Consider the following 17,586-nt stretch of genomic DNA (forward strand, 5'->3'; position numbering starts at 1 on the left):
GCGTGAGGTAAAATCCATTAACAATGAAATACACGCGTTGAAATATTTGTTTCGTCAGAAACGGGACAAGATTTCCCGTGTAGTCACTCCGGAACACCCCAGTTGGCTCGTCTTCCAACCGCGCCACCTTGCCAATAAACACATGATCTATACAGATTATCTTCGCTGCTTTTAGTACAGAAGTAGCGCCATCAGAAACACTCGAGCCGTGAGCCCAACGCCACCCCTTTTTCATGCCTCTCCCTTTCGCCGCCTTTGAAAAGTCAGTTGTGCGCCTAACGCGATCGTATAAGCTGCGCCCGTGTCTCAAATCAGGGTCTAGAAACTGATGCTTAAAGTTTCCCTTGCTCCAAAATTGCAGCGAAGTTCTCATTTCTTGGCCATTAGCGAAACTGCGGAAGAAAGAAATTCTTACTCTTCGTATATTAGCATTTCCGTCGCCTTGTGGAAGGAAGCGTTCAGTGAAGTTTTGGCCGTGTGTTTCCCGTATAATCACGCGCACAACACTGGATGCGCCTTGATGCGTGCACGGGTGGGAGAGGGGTGAAGTAGGGGAAGAGGGGGGGGGGGGGGGGTAGTTCGCACTTGCACGCGCAGCCAGTGTTGACGCGCTCAGCTATGATATGCTCGTTGTTCTGGTGGGAGATGTGAACGTGGAGGCTGGAGGTACGATTCGATTTGTCTGCTGTGCTCTGTGGTCCAGGGGTATGGCTTGGTGCATTAAACAGACAGCCAGATACCACGTTGCGCGAGCGAAACGTCATCATCAGCATCACCACTGCAGGACCACTGCAAGGCGAAGGCCTCTCCCATTGACCTCCAACTGCTCCTGTCCTGTGCTAATCGAGTCCACGGCTACCCCCGAAATTATGTATTTACGTACACCCCCTTTTTTGCCTGCTGGAACGAAAGTCTGCAACTTCCAGGTTTCGTACAGATAGTTAACTAGTATGTTAGTGCATTCACGTAGTTAACTAAGAAAAAGAAACGTGTTCAGCTTCGCGCACTCCTTTGACTGGCCGAGTTTCGCTGGTCATCCTCCACACAGTAGTATGGCACTTTGTTTTGTATAATTGAAGCTCAGCACCTGCAGTTTTTGCCATTTTTACCTTGTTGCAGCGAGCGCTATCGTCTTGTCTTACCCGTCGCTTCGGTGGGCTTCTATGAGCTTGTTGTTGTTTATTGGTTCAAACGAAAGTGAGAAGGGAACGAAGCTTCGCTGATATTATTGCGTTCAGTCACAGTTAGACCATCGATTCACTAAGTAAGCTTTTGTTTTAACAGCATCAGGTATAACGTCACTCGTATAAGCAAGATGCAAATTCGCGCAAAAACCAAGTAAGTGCGGACAGGAGGTTCGAGCAGTATGGCGACCCCATCTAGAGGAAGCATGGTAAACGAAGGAACGACAGACGTTTTGGAGTCCGCTGCTGCCTTAGCCAATAAACATTAGTCTCAAATGCGGGGACTGGGTATGTCATCGCTGACGTCCCGAAACGTACGATTTAGCGTGAGAATTTAAATTTTGACAGAAACTGTGTGAATTCTTAGTGAATAAACCATGGGTTGCTGCCGGTCAAGCGTTGGGTGCTCTATAATTCACCTATACTTTCGAAAAGCGCATATGTATATTTTGTCTTCATGAAACCTATAACCCTTTCGAACGGCTTTGATCCTCCTCTTACAAGATGAACTGCTGCTCGTTCATGCCGCTACGTAGTGGGAGAGTTGGCGACGAGAGTGAATTTCGCTGCTTGTTCTCCTCCCTCCATATGCGTTATACTGGCCGGGATGGCGACATCATGCTACTGCTGAGATTGAGCTCGCACTCCTTAATGCTTTTTATGGGGCTGATTTCTATAAGGAACGTCGACGCGAAGTCCTTGGAATCATCTTTCCGTCGCTTTCGTTATTTGCTCAGATATCTTTGAATTCGATGCCAGATGACACGTTTTGTGATGGAATACACTCCGCGGAACTGCTCATGACATGCAAATCCTCGTTAAACCGAATGCCTACCAAGGAGCCGTTCTAGAGTTACGGACGCAGGGCGCCGTTTTTAATGGCTAAATGGCCCATTTAGGGTTTTTGCCGAACAGGCAACTCGAGTTCGTGTTGGGATTGATTTGGTGTTACCTGACAATAAATTTGTTTAAACGCTGGTTTTAAACGATGGTTTTAAACGACGGTTTTAAAGAAAGTTTAAACGATGCCGAAACCGGGTAGAACGCTCGCCGTACTGCCACGTAGAATTAATCCTATGAACAGCATGGGCAATCTAGATATCTAATTATATGGCGAAAATAGTCACCAAAAAAGTACCACTCCCAGTAAGTGGAGATACTTAATTTCGTGAGTGTAATGCACCCAATCCATTAATGAGTGACGGGGCGCGCCGCAGTGGAGGGATGCAGTTTATTCTGACCACTTGAGGATCTTTAGCAGAAATCTCGACACGGTTGTTTTTGCATTTCACCTCCATAAGAAAAGGAGCCACCACGCCCGGGATAGAATTCACGTCCTTGGTTCAGCACCTCATAAGCGGATGAGGTCTTTCCGTACTTTGCATATTGTGTGTCCGTAACAAGGGCGGACAAAAGCTTAACTTGCTCCATCCACACAAGGAAGATCCACGTTGAGACTAAAAAAATAGAAGCTGGACACATGAATGTCGTCGCGGTTGTCATGGCAGAACGGCACTCATTCCCGGTTAGGCGCATCCGTGGCCGCTCACTGCGGTGGCATCACTGGGTTGTTCTTGGAATCGCGCTGCTCTGGCTGCTTCGTTTGGCTGCCGCCATAGCTCCAACTTTTATTCATCATTCACGCATCACTGGCGGCCACTTACCCTAACTGGCATGGACATAGCCAGAATACGCCTAAGAAGTCTTGGCATTAGAATACAGGCGGCCACACGACACGGAAAGTTTCAAGCACGGTAGGAAAAGCAGGGCCACCGTGGGACCGTTTTACGTAACCGTGCGCGGATAAGCGATTGCCCTCTAGTAGCGGCCCTTCACGCTTGGATTAACTCGGAGAGAGAAAAAGCAACGGAAGCGTCTTGAATGCCTTGCAAAGAATGTCATTCTGGAGGAGGCGGCTGCAGGCTTCGACTCATTTTTGCGGGATTCTTGGAATCCTGTCGTTCGCCTTGCTTTCTCCTATGTTTTCTTCTGTGACGTTGTGTGGCTTTCAGCACCGTGAGGGCGACTGAGGGAGAGATTGGATAGAAATGTACGCGTGATATTCCCACCGGCTATATAAAGTGTGTGGCAATCGCATAAATGCAGATCCCCATTCTCTGGTTGCAATAGAGCCGCTGTCGGTTTGCCCAAAGCACCATGAACATGACCCGTGCACTTGGAACTCTCTGTGTCGTTCTAGCTCTCGCTATTGGAGGTGAGTGACTTTCAAATGCTAAGAGATGTTTAACCCTTTCAGCCCTGAATTTTTTTCTTTCAACTGAAAAGATTTTTTCTATGTGTTTTCTTTAATATTTGTACCCTATTAGTTTACAAAGAAAAAATTGAGCTTGTGATGCATGTAATTACCGATCTACAGGCATGATAACTAATTGGGTCATTAGGCAATTAAAATTTTAAAGTCTTGTAGAGAAAATATTTTTGCTTGTTTTCCTAAATTTTGGACAGAACTTAACCCACATACAAAAATTGAAGCTGGTAGTGCAAATATTTTTCGATCGACAGCCATGTAATCTAACTATGACTTCAGTCCTTGGAGTCACCCTGACGTCAATTTGGTCTTCACTGCAATGGTTTCCTCTTTCATGTGTTCAGCTATAGCAAAAAAGGAACAATAGTTATATCAATCGGAAGGGGCATCCTTAGGAACTGTTTCCCAGAAAACTATATGTTTTCGTTTTGTTCTCAAATTGCTAGAAGGCTTTTGGTTAATGTCCTAAATACAGGACACCAGGGCCGAAAGGGTTAACAAATATGAAATGCCATCGAGTAAATGGGTTCCCATTACAAATGCGATTCACCAAATTTTAAATTCCGTTTTCGCAAGAGTATTTCTCATTACTTTAAATTTGCTTATATTTATTTTTAGCCTCGCAACCATGCTTTCTGAACGTAGTCCCTCAAGCATTGTTTGCAGGTGTCCTGCAGTCTCACTCAGTAATACTATGTCGTCCGCCATCCTCAAATCGTTGAAGTACTCCCCATTTTGCTTAGTCCTGTGATTTCCCAGTCAAGCGTTCTGAACACCCCCTCCAAACATGCTGTGAATAGCTTCCACGATATGGTATCTCCCAGTCTTACTCCCTTATGGATCGGGAATTTACCGCTTTGCTTGGCGGTTGGGCGGGGTGTATCGTGCCCGTGCATTCTTTATATATGTCTTCTAGAAGTCTTATATAGATACCCAGGCAGCACAGGACTGTTAGGCCTAAAACAGGCCGGTGTACTTTGGCCGGTGATTTTCTGTCCTCCGGCCGTTTTCCGGCAGCCATGTTCGGCCCATGTCCAAATGTGGGCCTTTTGGCCGTATACGGCCGTACTCCCATGGCTGTACAACGGCCAGTGTCCGTCGGCCAGTCGACCGGCTTACGGTCATACGGCCAGATTCCAGCCGTAGGGCCCCGGCCATTCCAAAGCCACCCGTGTACGGCCGAAGTACGGCCGCCAAAGGACAGCCGAGATGCGGTCGTCGGACTCCAGCCGGACTACAGCTACCGGAAATACGGCCGTGCTACGGGCATTGGAGTTCAGCCACAGTACGTTAACTGTACTGAGGCCGGTCACTGCATGTCGCGCAAGCAGATGACTCATTCGCGCAGCGCAGAAGCAGCACAAACCCAGCATTTTGGGTCCAATGCAGCCACATCAAAGTGAGGTCGCGCGCAACCACCAGCCGTCAAGCTTTCAGCGCAGCCTTGCTAAATTACCAGCCTCAGTTGACAGCAAAATTCATTTATTAAACAGTACTCATAAATTGTCGTTCCTTTAATTGCTGTGCCTCTTTTACTGCCAAACACAGAAAATATTCAGTTCTTTATAGAGCTTGAATAGATGTACTGTCCAGGTCCTGATATCCTCTGTGGGGCGGCTTACCTGTAATAAACGGGGAAAGAGGAGGGGGCGGGGCGGAGAGCGCATACTTTTGTAGGTTGAATTTCAGAGAGATAAATTGCGCCGCTTTTAGCCAATTTCTTTTAGGGAAATATTCCGGAACACTTTCATGCTATGACTACATAAACTATTTTTATAACAGTTGCTTGACCAATTTCGATCTTTATAAAACCGGCGTGAATGCCTTTACGAAGTGTTTTGGTTCTCAACAAAACAGTCAGGAGCATTTATTATAACTCCTTCACAAAAAAGTATGTCCAGTTTTTGCCCATTTTTCTTGCAAAGACATTTTATACTCGATCAACTTTTCTGATCATCTTGCGCAGGGCTGATCCTAAGAAGGAGCGAACAGGTACTTTCATTTTCAATCTATTTTAATGTTGTTTTCATGAGTATACGTCCACACCCCTTAATACTCCAAAAGAACTTAATTTTCTTCTAATGTCATACTACGTTCAAAAAATTCTAGACGCGTTGCGAATGACGCCCTGCTTCAGGTGGCTGCAGTTGTATCCCTTTGTGTTCACGCAAGGAAAGGCGTTTCAAACTAATAACATAGCAATGGTAGCATGCATACAGGAAACCTTGCATACTGCAACGAATAGGGCAATAAATATTTTATTGGTCAAGGTTGAATGCGTAGGGTTCTCAACCCGTCGGAGCCAAACTTGCGGCTCAGGAAGTTTATTTATTTATTTTTTATTTATTTTTATTCATTTATTTATTCATTGTTTGAAATAAATAAATAAATAAATAAATAAATAAATAAATAAATAAATGGTTTATTTATTTATTTATTTATTTATTTGATCCCTGCTTGCCTTTGCATGCATTACAGAAAGGAGATACTTAACACTAAGCAATAAATATGAGACAAAATTACAAAATAATTCTACAAAGCGCCCTGAAAATCGTCAATATAAACAGTTAATATAAATTTCAATATAATATAATATAATATAATATAATATCAATATCAATATAAACAGTTAACAGAAGATAATTACACTGCAGTATTGATGTAAAATAAAATGAATCGCGAAAGGCGTCACCTTTAAAGGAAAGTTAATAATTTGCTTTAAGCTAGCCGTCCCACTTTGCGATATGTAGAATGGCGCTTGGACATACTTCTCCCCTTCTACTCCAGTTTTCGGATGATAGATATTACGAAAAAAGTTCAACCTGTGGTTTCGTCTGTTATCTTTCACGTCCTGCCATTTCAGTTTACTTTTACTTTCTCTCATACTAAGTTCAGCGTGCCAATTACCTAATACGAATCGTACTGACATATTCTGTATGTTTTCGAGAGTATCAACCAGCTCTTCGGTGTAGGGATCTACGAAAACACATGCGTACTCCAAGATTGAGCGCACATGAGTGAAATACGGTTGTTCTTTTCAGTTAGATGGAGGTTCACTGAAATTTCGTCTCAGAAAGCCAAAAACTTATGCAGCCGTAACTTTTATGGTGTGAACCTGCCTATTTAACCTCTAACCACTCCCTAAATAAACTCCTAGGCATTTATATTCCTCGGCCGTTGTCACAGCAGCATAATTTACGGTATACATATTCAATTGGAATGAAGGTTTTCTTGTAAAGGTGCCGTTAACACACTGTTTAACATCCAAAAACTTTTCTGAATCAGCACACCAGGATGGTATTAAATTCGAATAAAGCAGCAGGTATACTGGATCACGTTCATTCGCTATAGTCCGGTAAACTACACAGTACTTTTGAACAAAGTTATAGGGCCAATAGTAATAACAATGCAAAAACCGATTCATTCAGTTCATAGGATGAAATGTACTACGCAGAAGGTGATATGGAACACCATCATTTGCTTTTTTGCAGTCCAAGAATATACAGTCAATCACTTTAAGCTTATCTATAGCAAGAGCCAAATCGTGCGTGAACTCAACAATCTGCGTTGAGGAAGAAAATCCTGACAAAATCCGTGTTTGCTAGGATGCTGGCGATTAGGTTTAAACAAATGAGTCATATCCCAAGAGTAGCTAAGCTCACCTTCAAACATCGGAACTAAATTAACAGCTAGGCTTCGTCAGTGACAAGGCTCGGTTTCTACCGGAAATTTAAAATAATTTTTTTTTCTAAATAGGCAGTCGTAAAATCCCATGAAGTAACATAGTGCAGGGCATGAAGTTGATCCTACCAATGCACGAGCGAGTCTCTTCTACGTTTATCACCAACAACATAGTGCAACATGGCTTGTCGCAGTTTAATTGTAAGCAGATTAACTTGCGCTTTTGCTCGCACTTGCCTTTCTTTGGTGGGGAGTCCTTGACATGGTGGCGGTTTAGCTCCTGCGTGGTGGCCGCCTGCTCGACGCCCTTGGGTGTAGCCCGTTTCCCCATGTCGCATTTCCCCGTCGAAGTTTTCCCGCCCCGCTTCCCCCGTGTGTCAAAATCCCACTGTCCATAATCCCTGTCCTTCTTGCCACGTGTTGCGCCTCCCTCTGGCGCGAAAGCCCTCACCTCAGCTGGAGAGGGGAGCGACCGTTTTAGTGGGAACGAGCAGGGGAGCTTCGCCTGGCATTGTGCGAGCTCGATGCGCCTGGAAGGAAAAGACGGCCGTGCCTCCCCGCTGCAAATAAATAAAAAATAACTGCAGCAGAAGAATACAGTGTCTGTCCTTTGTGGGGAAATTTAAAGGCTTCGGTCCGGCCGGGTAATCAGTGTTAGGCCAGGTAAAGAGAAGGAATAGTTAGGTTTTCTATAATAGCATGGAGGCCGCGGCGGCCGCTTTTGTGGTGGAGGTGAAAACCAAAACGCCCGTGTGTAGGATATTTCGGCACATGTTAAAGATCCCCAGGTGGTCAAAATTAATCCGGAGCCCTCCACTACGGCGCGCCTCATCGCCTGCGTTTCGTCGGCGTGTGAAGCCGTATACAATCAATCTATAATAGCATGGAACTTACACGTTGACGACGCCGCCTAAATACGGGCTGGTTACTAAGGCCTGAGGGGATCCGTCCCATCCCCCCCCCCCGCACCACCAGTTATAGCAGGGGAGCACTCATTGTACGTCCCCACGCACGCATTGTACGCGCTGCGCCCCACGGCAGCCACTGCCCCTTTGTTCGTCTTGGCTGCAACAAAAGCCCAGCCAACCTTCGTTTTCGCTGAGGAGGGGTAGGAGGTCGAGGGAACGCGAGAGGGGGCAACTGCTAACATGTTCATATGAGAGGAGGGATATTGAACACGAGGGGAAATAGCCAGTTTATTTTGAGAGTAGGATTTTGAAACAGGCAAAATGGGTTCGGGTTGTTTCGTGGTCCACCCACGCCCTTGAAGGCGAGTTATTCTGATGAACCATCTCCATCTCGAATCGGACATCTCTGCCGGGTCGATGTCTCCAATGCTCTCCATTTCTTTAGGGGGCGAATAGCCTCGAGCTGATGCGTCGACGAAGCCGGCGGCAGAGGCGTGGTAGCGGCGATGACTGGCGAGGCTTAGCTCACCCGTCGGTGTGGCACAGTCTTCTTGTGGCAATAAATGACATTTGGATGGCCTGAAAGGTTCCCTGCTAATGTCCAGGGAGTCCTTGCACCTTGCCCGTTCACCGAGAACACTGATTACTGTTTGACAAACGATGTTCGTTCATTTAAAACGTAGAAACACGAGCGGATGAAAAACGCGTCCCCGTCGTTCGGCTCCCTAATGGCTTTTTCTCCCCCGAGGAACAAACCGGTCGGTCTCCTTCCAAACACGTCTGTGCATGAATTCTCGGCGCCCAGGCGCGTGCCGTTGTTCGGCTGTATGGCGTTTGCCGAAAAAATGACGTATAACCAGATACCTTAAGTAGGCCGGTCTCCTCTTGAACACCGCTTGCCAAATATTCTGTGGCCATTCGCTTGCCGTAATTCGGCCGAGGACAGCTAACCGAATGAAAAACGTATATTCTGGGGCCGTACGTCGGCCGGTATCCTTCATAACACTGGTTGCCGGATATTCTACCGCCAGACGCACGGTTCACCGTTGAAACAACGAATGCACGGCAGCCGCGCTCCGGCCGGTCTCCTTTCGAACACCAACTGCCGCAAGAATACGCATGTTCTGTGGCCGGTCGCTTGCCGTGCTTCGGCTGATTACCGCTTCCCGAAGAAAAAACGGATGCCCTAAGGCCGTACTTCGGCCGTTCTCTTTCTCAACATTTGGCAGCCGTAAGAGAACTGAATATCTGGCAGCCGGTTAGCTGCCGTTGTGCGTCCGGACACGGGCGGACGGAAAAATGCCGAAGCGCTGGTTGTCGAATGTTGGCCGTTCAACGCATGATCAGTGGCTGCCAGAACCTGGATGCTGGCCGGACATGCCAGAAAACGGCCATAGACGGGCCGGTCTTGGAGCACACTTTCTGTGCCGCCTTGGTACACCCTGTTCATAGTCCTTTACCGCTCCTATCACGGCTGGGGTGAGTACGGAATCTAATGCTTTCTCATACTCTATAGATGCGGTGTAAATGTGTTTAGTGTATTCTGGGGTTTTTCTTTTGTTTGTTTGACAACATGAATATAACTCATACTTCAGTTCCTTTTCCTAAACCCAGCCTGCTCTCTGGGTTGTTGGAAATCTAGAGTGTCACCTCTCCGGCTAACTCGAACTTTGTTGATCTACGAGCTTTTCACTTTAGGGAAAAGCTTTTACACAACAGAGGTCCTTGGGATATCCTTCTGGAGGTCCTTGGGATATCCTTCTATTGGATCCGATTAATGTTGGTGCTCTTCCAGGCTATGGGAACTTATAACAATTAAATCTGTTACTTACGCCGTTATGCACCAATCGCAATTTTTTACTCGTACTTCGAACGCTGTTTTGTGTACTTTTTTATTTCGTTATCGTTTCTTAGCAGACGTATACCGTGCATTTTGAAATCGTCAGGTCATTTTTGTAAGAAGGGCTTTTTAAATCTTTGTTGCTTTGCGTATTTTCAAAATTCCTTCCGAAAAATTATCTCCATTTACGCTATTATAACGAAAACAATATGTTACTCCCGCCTGTTGTGCATTTTTGTGGAAATATAAGGCATTCGGGGTTCGCTCACTTTTGGGCTTTTTTTTCTGCAGCCTACCATTTTCTGAGAAGGTGTATGATATGCCTGCTCTTGCTTAGGTCAGTTCCTTCTTGTAAACTATTTATTCCTATGTTTTTTCGTATAGTTTAGATTTTTAAAATGCCGCTCTATTTATGCAATTTAAACAACTAAATGTGTTACTTCCGACAGTAAGACGTTTTTGTGGGAATGGAGGGCGTTGCATGGCTTGACACTTTTTTCTAATTTTCTGTCGGATTTTGAACATCCCCTTAAGTACACACCGGCGGCACGACCATCATCACCCCTCAGGTTTCTCTCGCAGCCACAAGGATACCTAATGATACAGTGAATAACTATGAAACTGGATATACCACCATGATTAAAACAGCGCAAGGGACAGGACGAGAAAGGCTGCATGACAAGGACGGGCGCTGACTGACGACAAAATTTTAGTGAAAGAAACAGCGAAATATATATAAAAAGCAAGATAACAAGCAAAAGCAGAAAGGAAAACAAAGGTTACAAAAAGATTATTAAACAGTGGCGTCGCCCACCGCAGCCACACCGCCCAAATAACGTATCTTTTCTGCATGCAGCGCGATTGATGGCATCCTTATACTTAGATATCATCCTTCATTTCATAGATTGTCCTTCATGTTATCTAAAATCCATAAGGGCATGCCTGATAAATCGCGCATCAAACAAAAAAAAAGGGTCTCCGCCATCCCATACTTGCACCGGTTGTCCCACAAACGTATGCAAAATGGAAGGAAGGTCAGTGCCAGAGTTATTTTTTCGCCTCCAGTAAGCTTTCAAAACTTTGCAGAAAGGTAAACAGCGATGACCGTACTTTTGGACTTTGCAACGTCAAATAATGAATGCCCTACACGGAATGCATTTTCTCTGTGGTGTGCAACGTACCACGGTCCTGCGGGAAGTCCTACGGAGGGCAAACATGTTGTTGCGTCAACCATCGGTTGCGGGAGCATGCTAATTCGCTCAACACGTTGCAGGGGAGCATCCTCGCTACTAATTGCGGAAGACATGGCTGATCGCCTAAGCTACACCGCACCTCGATTGTGACCAGGAACCCAGAACAACGCACACGTGAAGTTGCGGAGGCATTCACAATCTATACCATTGCGATGCCTTTGCCATTGCCATCATGCTGCAAGGTCACTGCGCTCCATTGCCCACAAGATAACGCTTGCTTTTTGGAATACGCCGGAATTTGCACATTCTCGTTTGTACTCGACCGACGCCGACCTGCAGCGTCACCTACTCGTTAACAACCCACACTCGCTTGCAAGTATTCTGCGGGATTACAATATTGTTCTACGACAGGCTTGGTAACTTCGACTAACCACTATATGGAGGTCAAAATGTTGAAAGGGGGAAAATTGAAACCACCAGTATTACATCGGGCATTTCGTACCAGCGACGGCTGACCTATGCTCATTGCTTTAATTTATCTCTGCGTACGCAATCGCTAGGCACTTTATTGGCGCAGAAGCCGATGAAGCACGCAGGGACATTTCAGTAGTGTGCACTGTACACAGCCGAAAAGAACATCCAAGTGGCTGTGCACATACTCGGTGAACAGCCTCGTTATTGCTGACTGCGGCCGACGCTTAAATATCCTCACGGGCGCTATGCAATCTGTGACAGCCAGAGGATCCTACTATGAGGACCTGGGGCCAACAGAGCATTGAAAGTTCCCAATCCCACTCTCCGCTATCCCTGGTATGAGGCTTTCTGCCACGCCCAATACTCTGGTATGCTTTTCACTGCATTTTCGCACTAAAAGCTGGTACGGCCACAAATTTTTCAAAGAGCCAAACAATAACGTTGGCGGACACGAGACCACCAACTATTACAGCGAATAACAGGCCTCAACCTTCGCGAACAATCGAAAAGAGGAAGTACTACGGCGTAACATAGCTCGCATTTATTAAACGTATTTGTCAGAAATCACGTCATGCCACTTATCGTTGCCATTACAGAAATTTATAGCATTGTATAAACCCTTTAAATTATGCCATTTTTTTATTACGCGTCTAAAATAACAATTTTGTATACACAAAGCTTTTAATCAAAACTTTTGAATTGTTTTTACGTTTATGCAAGTACTTACAATTAAGTAAATTTTTATTATTGTATTACTTATGCTAATTTTTACATTGCTAGTGATGTATTAGTCGTCGATTGTTTAAAGACTTGTCGTTATCGTATCAAAACTGCAAACATTGTAAACAGATCTGGTAGGCTTGACGAAAACTGATGACGAAATTGACGGAAACCCTATGCCTTGCTCCTCGCGGTCGCAATTACGCCAGCACACCTGCTTTATTCTCATCTTGCAGTAGTTGAGAAAAGCATAAACGCGTACCTATATTACAATACCTTGAATGCATATGTATATGTTCACAAAATCTTGATTGCGATCACAGGCTTCTTTTAAGACTTTTTTTTTCGAAAAAAAAAGAATAATTGCAGACGGACGATTCCGCACAAGTCTATAAAGAACTCGACATACTCTTAAGGCCCCAGATGCCTAAACAGCAATAGATCTCACATCAAGCCCGAAAAGTGACCGTGGGCTCTGCCGACAACATGAATGATACCAAGTTGTGGCCACTGTAAAAAGAAAATAAGTAAATAAATATACACGAAACACTACTGAGTTTGAATGGGATTTGAACCCGGCTCGCTACAGCAGCAGCAGCAGGCAAGTGTGGTAATTACAGCGGTAACCCGGTATTGCATGACAGGTGAACTTGACGGCGCCGCAAAAAGGCTGAAGCTGTGAAGAAGTCACCGATAATCACTGGCTTTCGCATCGAAATAACCTAAAGACTTAAGTGCCCAATAAATTTTTTCTTGACACCGAAAAAACTATAAACGTTACATGCTGCATCACAGAAGTCCAACCTGAGCTTCTGCTCTCAAAATGTGCACACAATTTTACGTTCAGGCATTGATTTGAGCAAGCGCCTCACTCTCTGCAGATTAGTCGTACTACAACGAATGGCCTCAGAGAAGCTCTGTAGGTTTATTACAATGTTATCGTTGTAGAAAAACACAGCGAAAAAAAAAACAATTTTTCCAGCAAGTTTTTTAATGTTTTTTTTTTCGAGCATCCCACATCTCTATTCTTGAACGGTGAGATACGAAAGTCATTGGGAAAAGCATGAATACTTCGGGAAATGCCTAAAGTTATTTCGTTTTGACCCCAGAGCTGTTTGACACTAGCATTATTCGTCATTCGCCCAAAAAACCTTGCGTAGCGATGACATCACATCGCGTTGCCTAGAAACCCCAGGTGCACCGGCGCATACCTTCGCGCTCGCTTGAAGCATGGCTCCGCCCAGCCTCACCGCCTCCAGCCTAGCCGTGATGTTACTGCAGAACACATGGTATAAAGGCTCGTGTACAGCGGCGTCATCCTGGCTTGCCCGCGGGCTTGCGCAACGTAAGGAGGTCGCATAAAAGTACCAAGTAAAAAGTTCCCAGAGCACGTGAAGGTGCGCCTCGTGAGGGGCGCCGGCACCGGTCACGTCGGCGTTCCTGAACACTCTGCCCAGCGTTCGTGGTGTAATGTCTTGCGTGCTGTTCTCTTTGCTAGTTCACGTGCGTTCGCACATGAATTGGAGAGCACAGCCACCGAATTCGCTCTACAGACGCCGATTTGTCGATGCTTGTTGCCGTGGGTTCCAACGCATGATAAAGCGGGCTCCTTTGGGGAGATGGGAAAGCCTTCTGACAACACGATCCGGGACAGCCAGTCATGGAGAACTTTCAGCGGCAAGTTCGAGATCTATGTAAAGTGCAACACCCGGATCTCTTATGAAGAGAATGGGATAGCCCGCTGTGCTTTTTCTCCTTCTTGCACCGCTTGTTCAAGCTGCATGAATTCTCATTTCCAGGTCTCTACCCGGGTTAACATCAAAACATTTTGCTTCGGAGCACCTTGCTCCGCCGCAAATATTGTTGTAAAACTGCAGGCTTCTCCCCTCCTTTCCGCGAGATTTTGTTGTTGGAAGCTTTAAACTTTGGAAACCCAGCGCCATATACTGGTAACACTCCATCTAAATGTTGGAAAAACTGCTGCAGGAACACGGTAGTTTGGGCTCATTAGCCTTGTGGGTAGAACGACGATTCTAAGCGGGAACGGCTTGAATTCGGGATCTTGAAGTGCGATACCTTTTGCGAGGCTGTGTGTTCTAAACTTCGAACAGCTTCATTATCCCAATTGTGCACGTTGTTTTGGTAAGTAAGGCCGGTTTTTTAATCATCACGTGGGTTTCGTGGAGGGGCATGGCGTATCCCCCCGTTTAATTTACGATCTACAATGCACTGGACGTCCCTGTCTTGCACTTGTCGTGGAACTGAATATGGCAAGCTTGCCACATTACTCCCTCTTCACTGTGGTCTTATATGACCCACACTCTTCTCCTTTATTCACGCTCCTTCCATGTGAACTAGATTGGTGGTATATTCCATAAAATGTTCCCACTAAGGCATTTCTCCCGCGCACTCTGCTCACAGAGCGCCCGTAGTAGTGCTATCTCGTGATTCTGTCCATCTAGGAGAAGCTACTCCCAACAGGTTTTCTATTCGTATGTATTTTTAATAGCGCGAAGTGCTTTGGCGCCTGATACAGGGGTTTCGCGGCTGCAGCGGCGGCGGCATCCATGTAACCAAACTAGCGAACGAGCCACACCCGCAGAAAGAAGATGGAGGAGGGAGGAGCGTCTGCGGAAGAGTGACGGAAAGGGCGGCATGGGCTGATATGGCGTCGCCTCTCAGCTCGTAGCAAGGCTCAGTGTGTCTCACTGCCTTTCCCTCGCACTTTCGCCGTGCATCTCCGCGGAGGAGCGCCCTCCCCTTCACATTTTCTTTCGTCAGACGCTCCTCCGCTGTTTGTGGCTTATTCGAACCACGTGACATTTGCGGGAGCTTCACGGACGACTGGCAACAAAATGTTCGGCAGCAGCGAAGCTCGGCGGGATTACTGCGGACTAGCGAACATCGCCGTGCGTACGCCAATCACACAATCCTTTTCTGAGACGCAGCATATATCCGCCGTGACCGTGATAGCTGCCGTTCGCGCTGCACACAAATTTCGCTTTATGGAAGATAGGGAAGGATCGTCATTTAGGGACTAATTGTCATTTCTTTCACCGCCGTTCGATACCAGCCTTCACTCTAGTTCCTTACAGCACTTATTCTAAAAATATTGTTAACGTGTAATTTTATTCAACAAGATGCTGGTACTATGGGTTGTGTACTTCAGTTTTGAATAAGAAAATCCTGAGGTTTCTTTTGCGTTCAATCACGGGAAGATTTTAATTTCGAGCAAAGCAAACTGTTACAAAGCCGAATGTCGGCATTCATCATAAGTCGTGAACTCGAATGGGAGACAGACCAGCATTTCGGAATTGAAGAAAGTGTGACTTCTCCCTACTCAAGAGTTTGATCTTGCACAGTGGAACGCCCTGTGACATTACAGGCATCGTGTTATGAAACGCTTCCGAAGGAGGTTTTTTGTATGCTACTGACACCAACGCCACACTTCTTGAAGAATAGGTCCTTGCTGAATTTTGCCTTAAAGGAATAGATAAAAAAATATAGTACACCTAAGCACTGCTCCTAATGTAGCGAATACCGAAGCTTTAGCGTTGCATTGCCGATCACATATCCCGGTATTGTGCGCACCACTGTGTGAATTGGGGTTGGCGTCTTGAAACGCTTTATTCTTCTTGTATATGTTCTTACTTGCGCCCAGCCTTATGGACCAGAGCCATACGATTGCTGTTACATCTCAGGTGCTGTTAACGTAATTGTCTTAATGTTTATCGTATTAGCGTCTGCTTCTTTGTTGTCGCCCTCGTGGGTCTCTTTTGCACCTTTTCCACTGCTCCGCTTTCAGTTCACTACTTGGAGGGTGATTTCGCGTCCCTTGAACTACGTTGTACACTGGTTTGGTTTCCTTTTCCACCCTGCTTCGTTCCCACTGATGCTGAGTGCCGCATTCCCGTACGCGACCAGGGACTGAAAACGATCCTCCCGAATAAGAAAGCAAACTGGAGTGCCAGATATCACAGTTCAAGTTAAAGAAAGAAAATAAACATGGACTGGCGGTGTATTCGGACGACATGACAACAGGTGTACGACCATGGTATCCGAGTGGATACCGAGGGACCAGTCTAGATTTACTGGAAAGCCAATAATACGTTGGAGAGGCCAAATCAGAAAATGTGATCACTAGATTTTACTCGGGCAGCGGAGGAGAATAGCGGTTGGAGTTTAATGGTATAGTCTTTTGTCCTGCAGGTACCTTATTTGGAAGGTGACGATGATAATGTTGAGCACAAAATGGGGAGGATTGTGTCTGCCGCACTTCTTTATCCAACACATCCTAAATAAGTTAATTTTTTACCGAAAGGCGACGGACCCTTTTGTCCACAGTTCCTTGCAAGTTGCATTGGTGAAACAGCTGTCTGATTTTATTTTACCGCCAACTAATTCCGCAACGTTCGCTCTGAAAGGCCACATGGTGGCTGTCTGATTTACAGCATGCCGGTTTTATTAGAATGCTGGTCAGAAGTTGCCAAGAAATATTTAATGATGCATATAAAAAGGATGTTGTTCTGTGTGTAATTGTAAGGTCATGCTCAGGCTTATCTGGAACATCAGATTCGACTTTAGCGTGGTATATTTCAAAACGCGTGCCAAAAAACTATTAAAACGAATAGGGAGGTCCTTAGAGTTCTATTTAATGATCACAGGGTTCAAGCATCTGCGACTAAATTACCTTACTCCGAAGCAGGAAGAAACGATAAACGAGTAAAATGTAAGTTCAGCTAACCAGGTGGGCGACTGTATCTAGCTTTGAACAATAATTGCATCTGCCAAAGTTTTTCTTCACCGTCTGAAGAAGATGCTCGGGCCGGACCCAGTTATGACGACTTTTTGAAATTGGGCACCGAAATACTCCCAGGTAAAACTCGGATGAAAAAGGATTGTTTGCACCTTGTTCAACTAACTGTCTCCTCTTTAAAGGACTTGAGACAAAAATTAAACGTAGTTCCACCCAGTCTGTCATTTGGTGAAAAAGCGGAACTTTGGTGCTCTTGTGTCTCCCTGCGGGTATACGGGCTCTGGCTAATCAATGGCGAGTGACGTCGCCGTAGAAATTTTACTGTTCGCGAAAAGACCAGTAGCTATACGCCAGCGGCGGCAGGCTCCCTCCCCTCTCCCCCCCCTGGCAGGGGCTGAATGCAGGGTCGTTTTTTCAATACACCATTTAGATGCTGATAAGAACATGCTTTTCGATGACCGCTTGTGTTTGATGTCCCTCTAAGTAAAAACTCCAAACATTTTACTATGTGGGCTTGGTATGCATTTAGGCTTCTAAATAGTATGGCAAAGTTGAATAGCT

At 45.7% G+C, this 17,586-nt stretch overlaps 1 protein-coding gene across 1 annotated transcript in view; it reads left to right on the forward strand.

The window, feature by feature from the left end:
* Positions 1-2,953: 2,953 nt before the first annotated feature.
* Positions 2,954-17,586, forward strand: part of LOC144148774 (uncharacterized) — a 43,132-nt gene continuing 28,499 nt past the window's right edge. The window contains exon 1 of the mRNA XM_077680286.1: positions 2,954-3,399. Coding sequence (XP_077536412.1) covers positions 3,342-3,399 — 58 coding nt within the window. The 5' untranslated portion in view covers positions 2,954-3,341. The remainder of the gene's footprint in view (positions 3,400-17,586) is intronic.

This window comes from Haemaphysalis longicornis, unplaced genomic scaffold (assembly GCF_048455015.1).
Source record: "Haemaphysalis longicornis isolate Haplotype H1 unplaced genomic scaffold, Haemaphysalis longicornis Haplotype H1 scaffold_8, whole genome shotgun sequence".
NCBI classification, from domain to species: Eukaryota; Metazoa; Arthropoda; class Arachnida; order Ixodida; family Ixodidae; genus Haemaphysalis; species Haemaphysalis longicornis.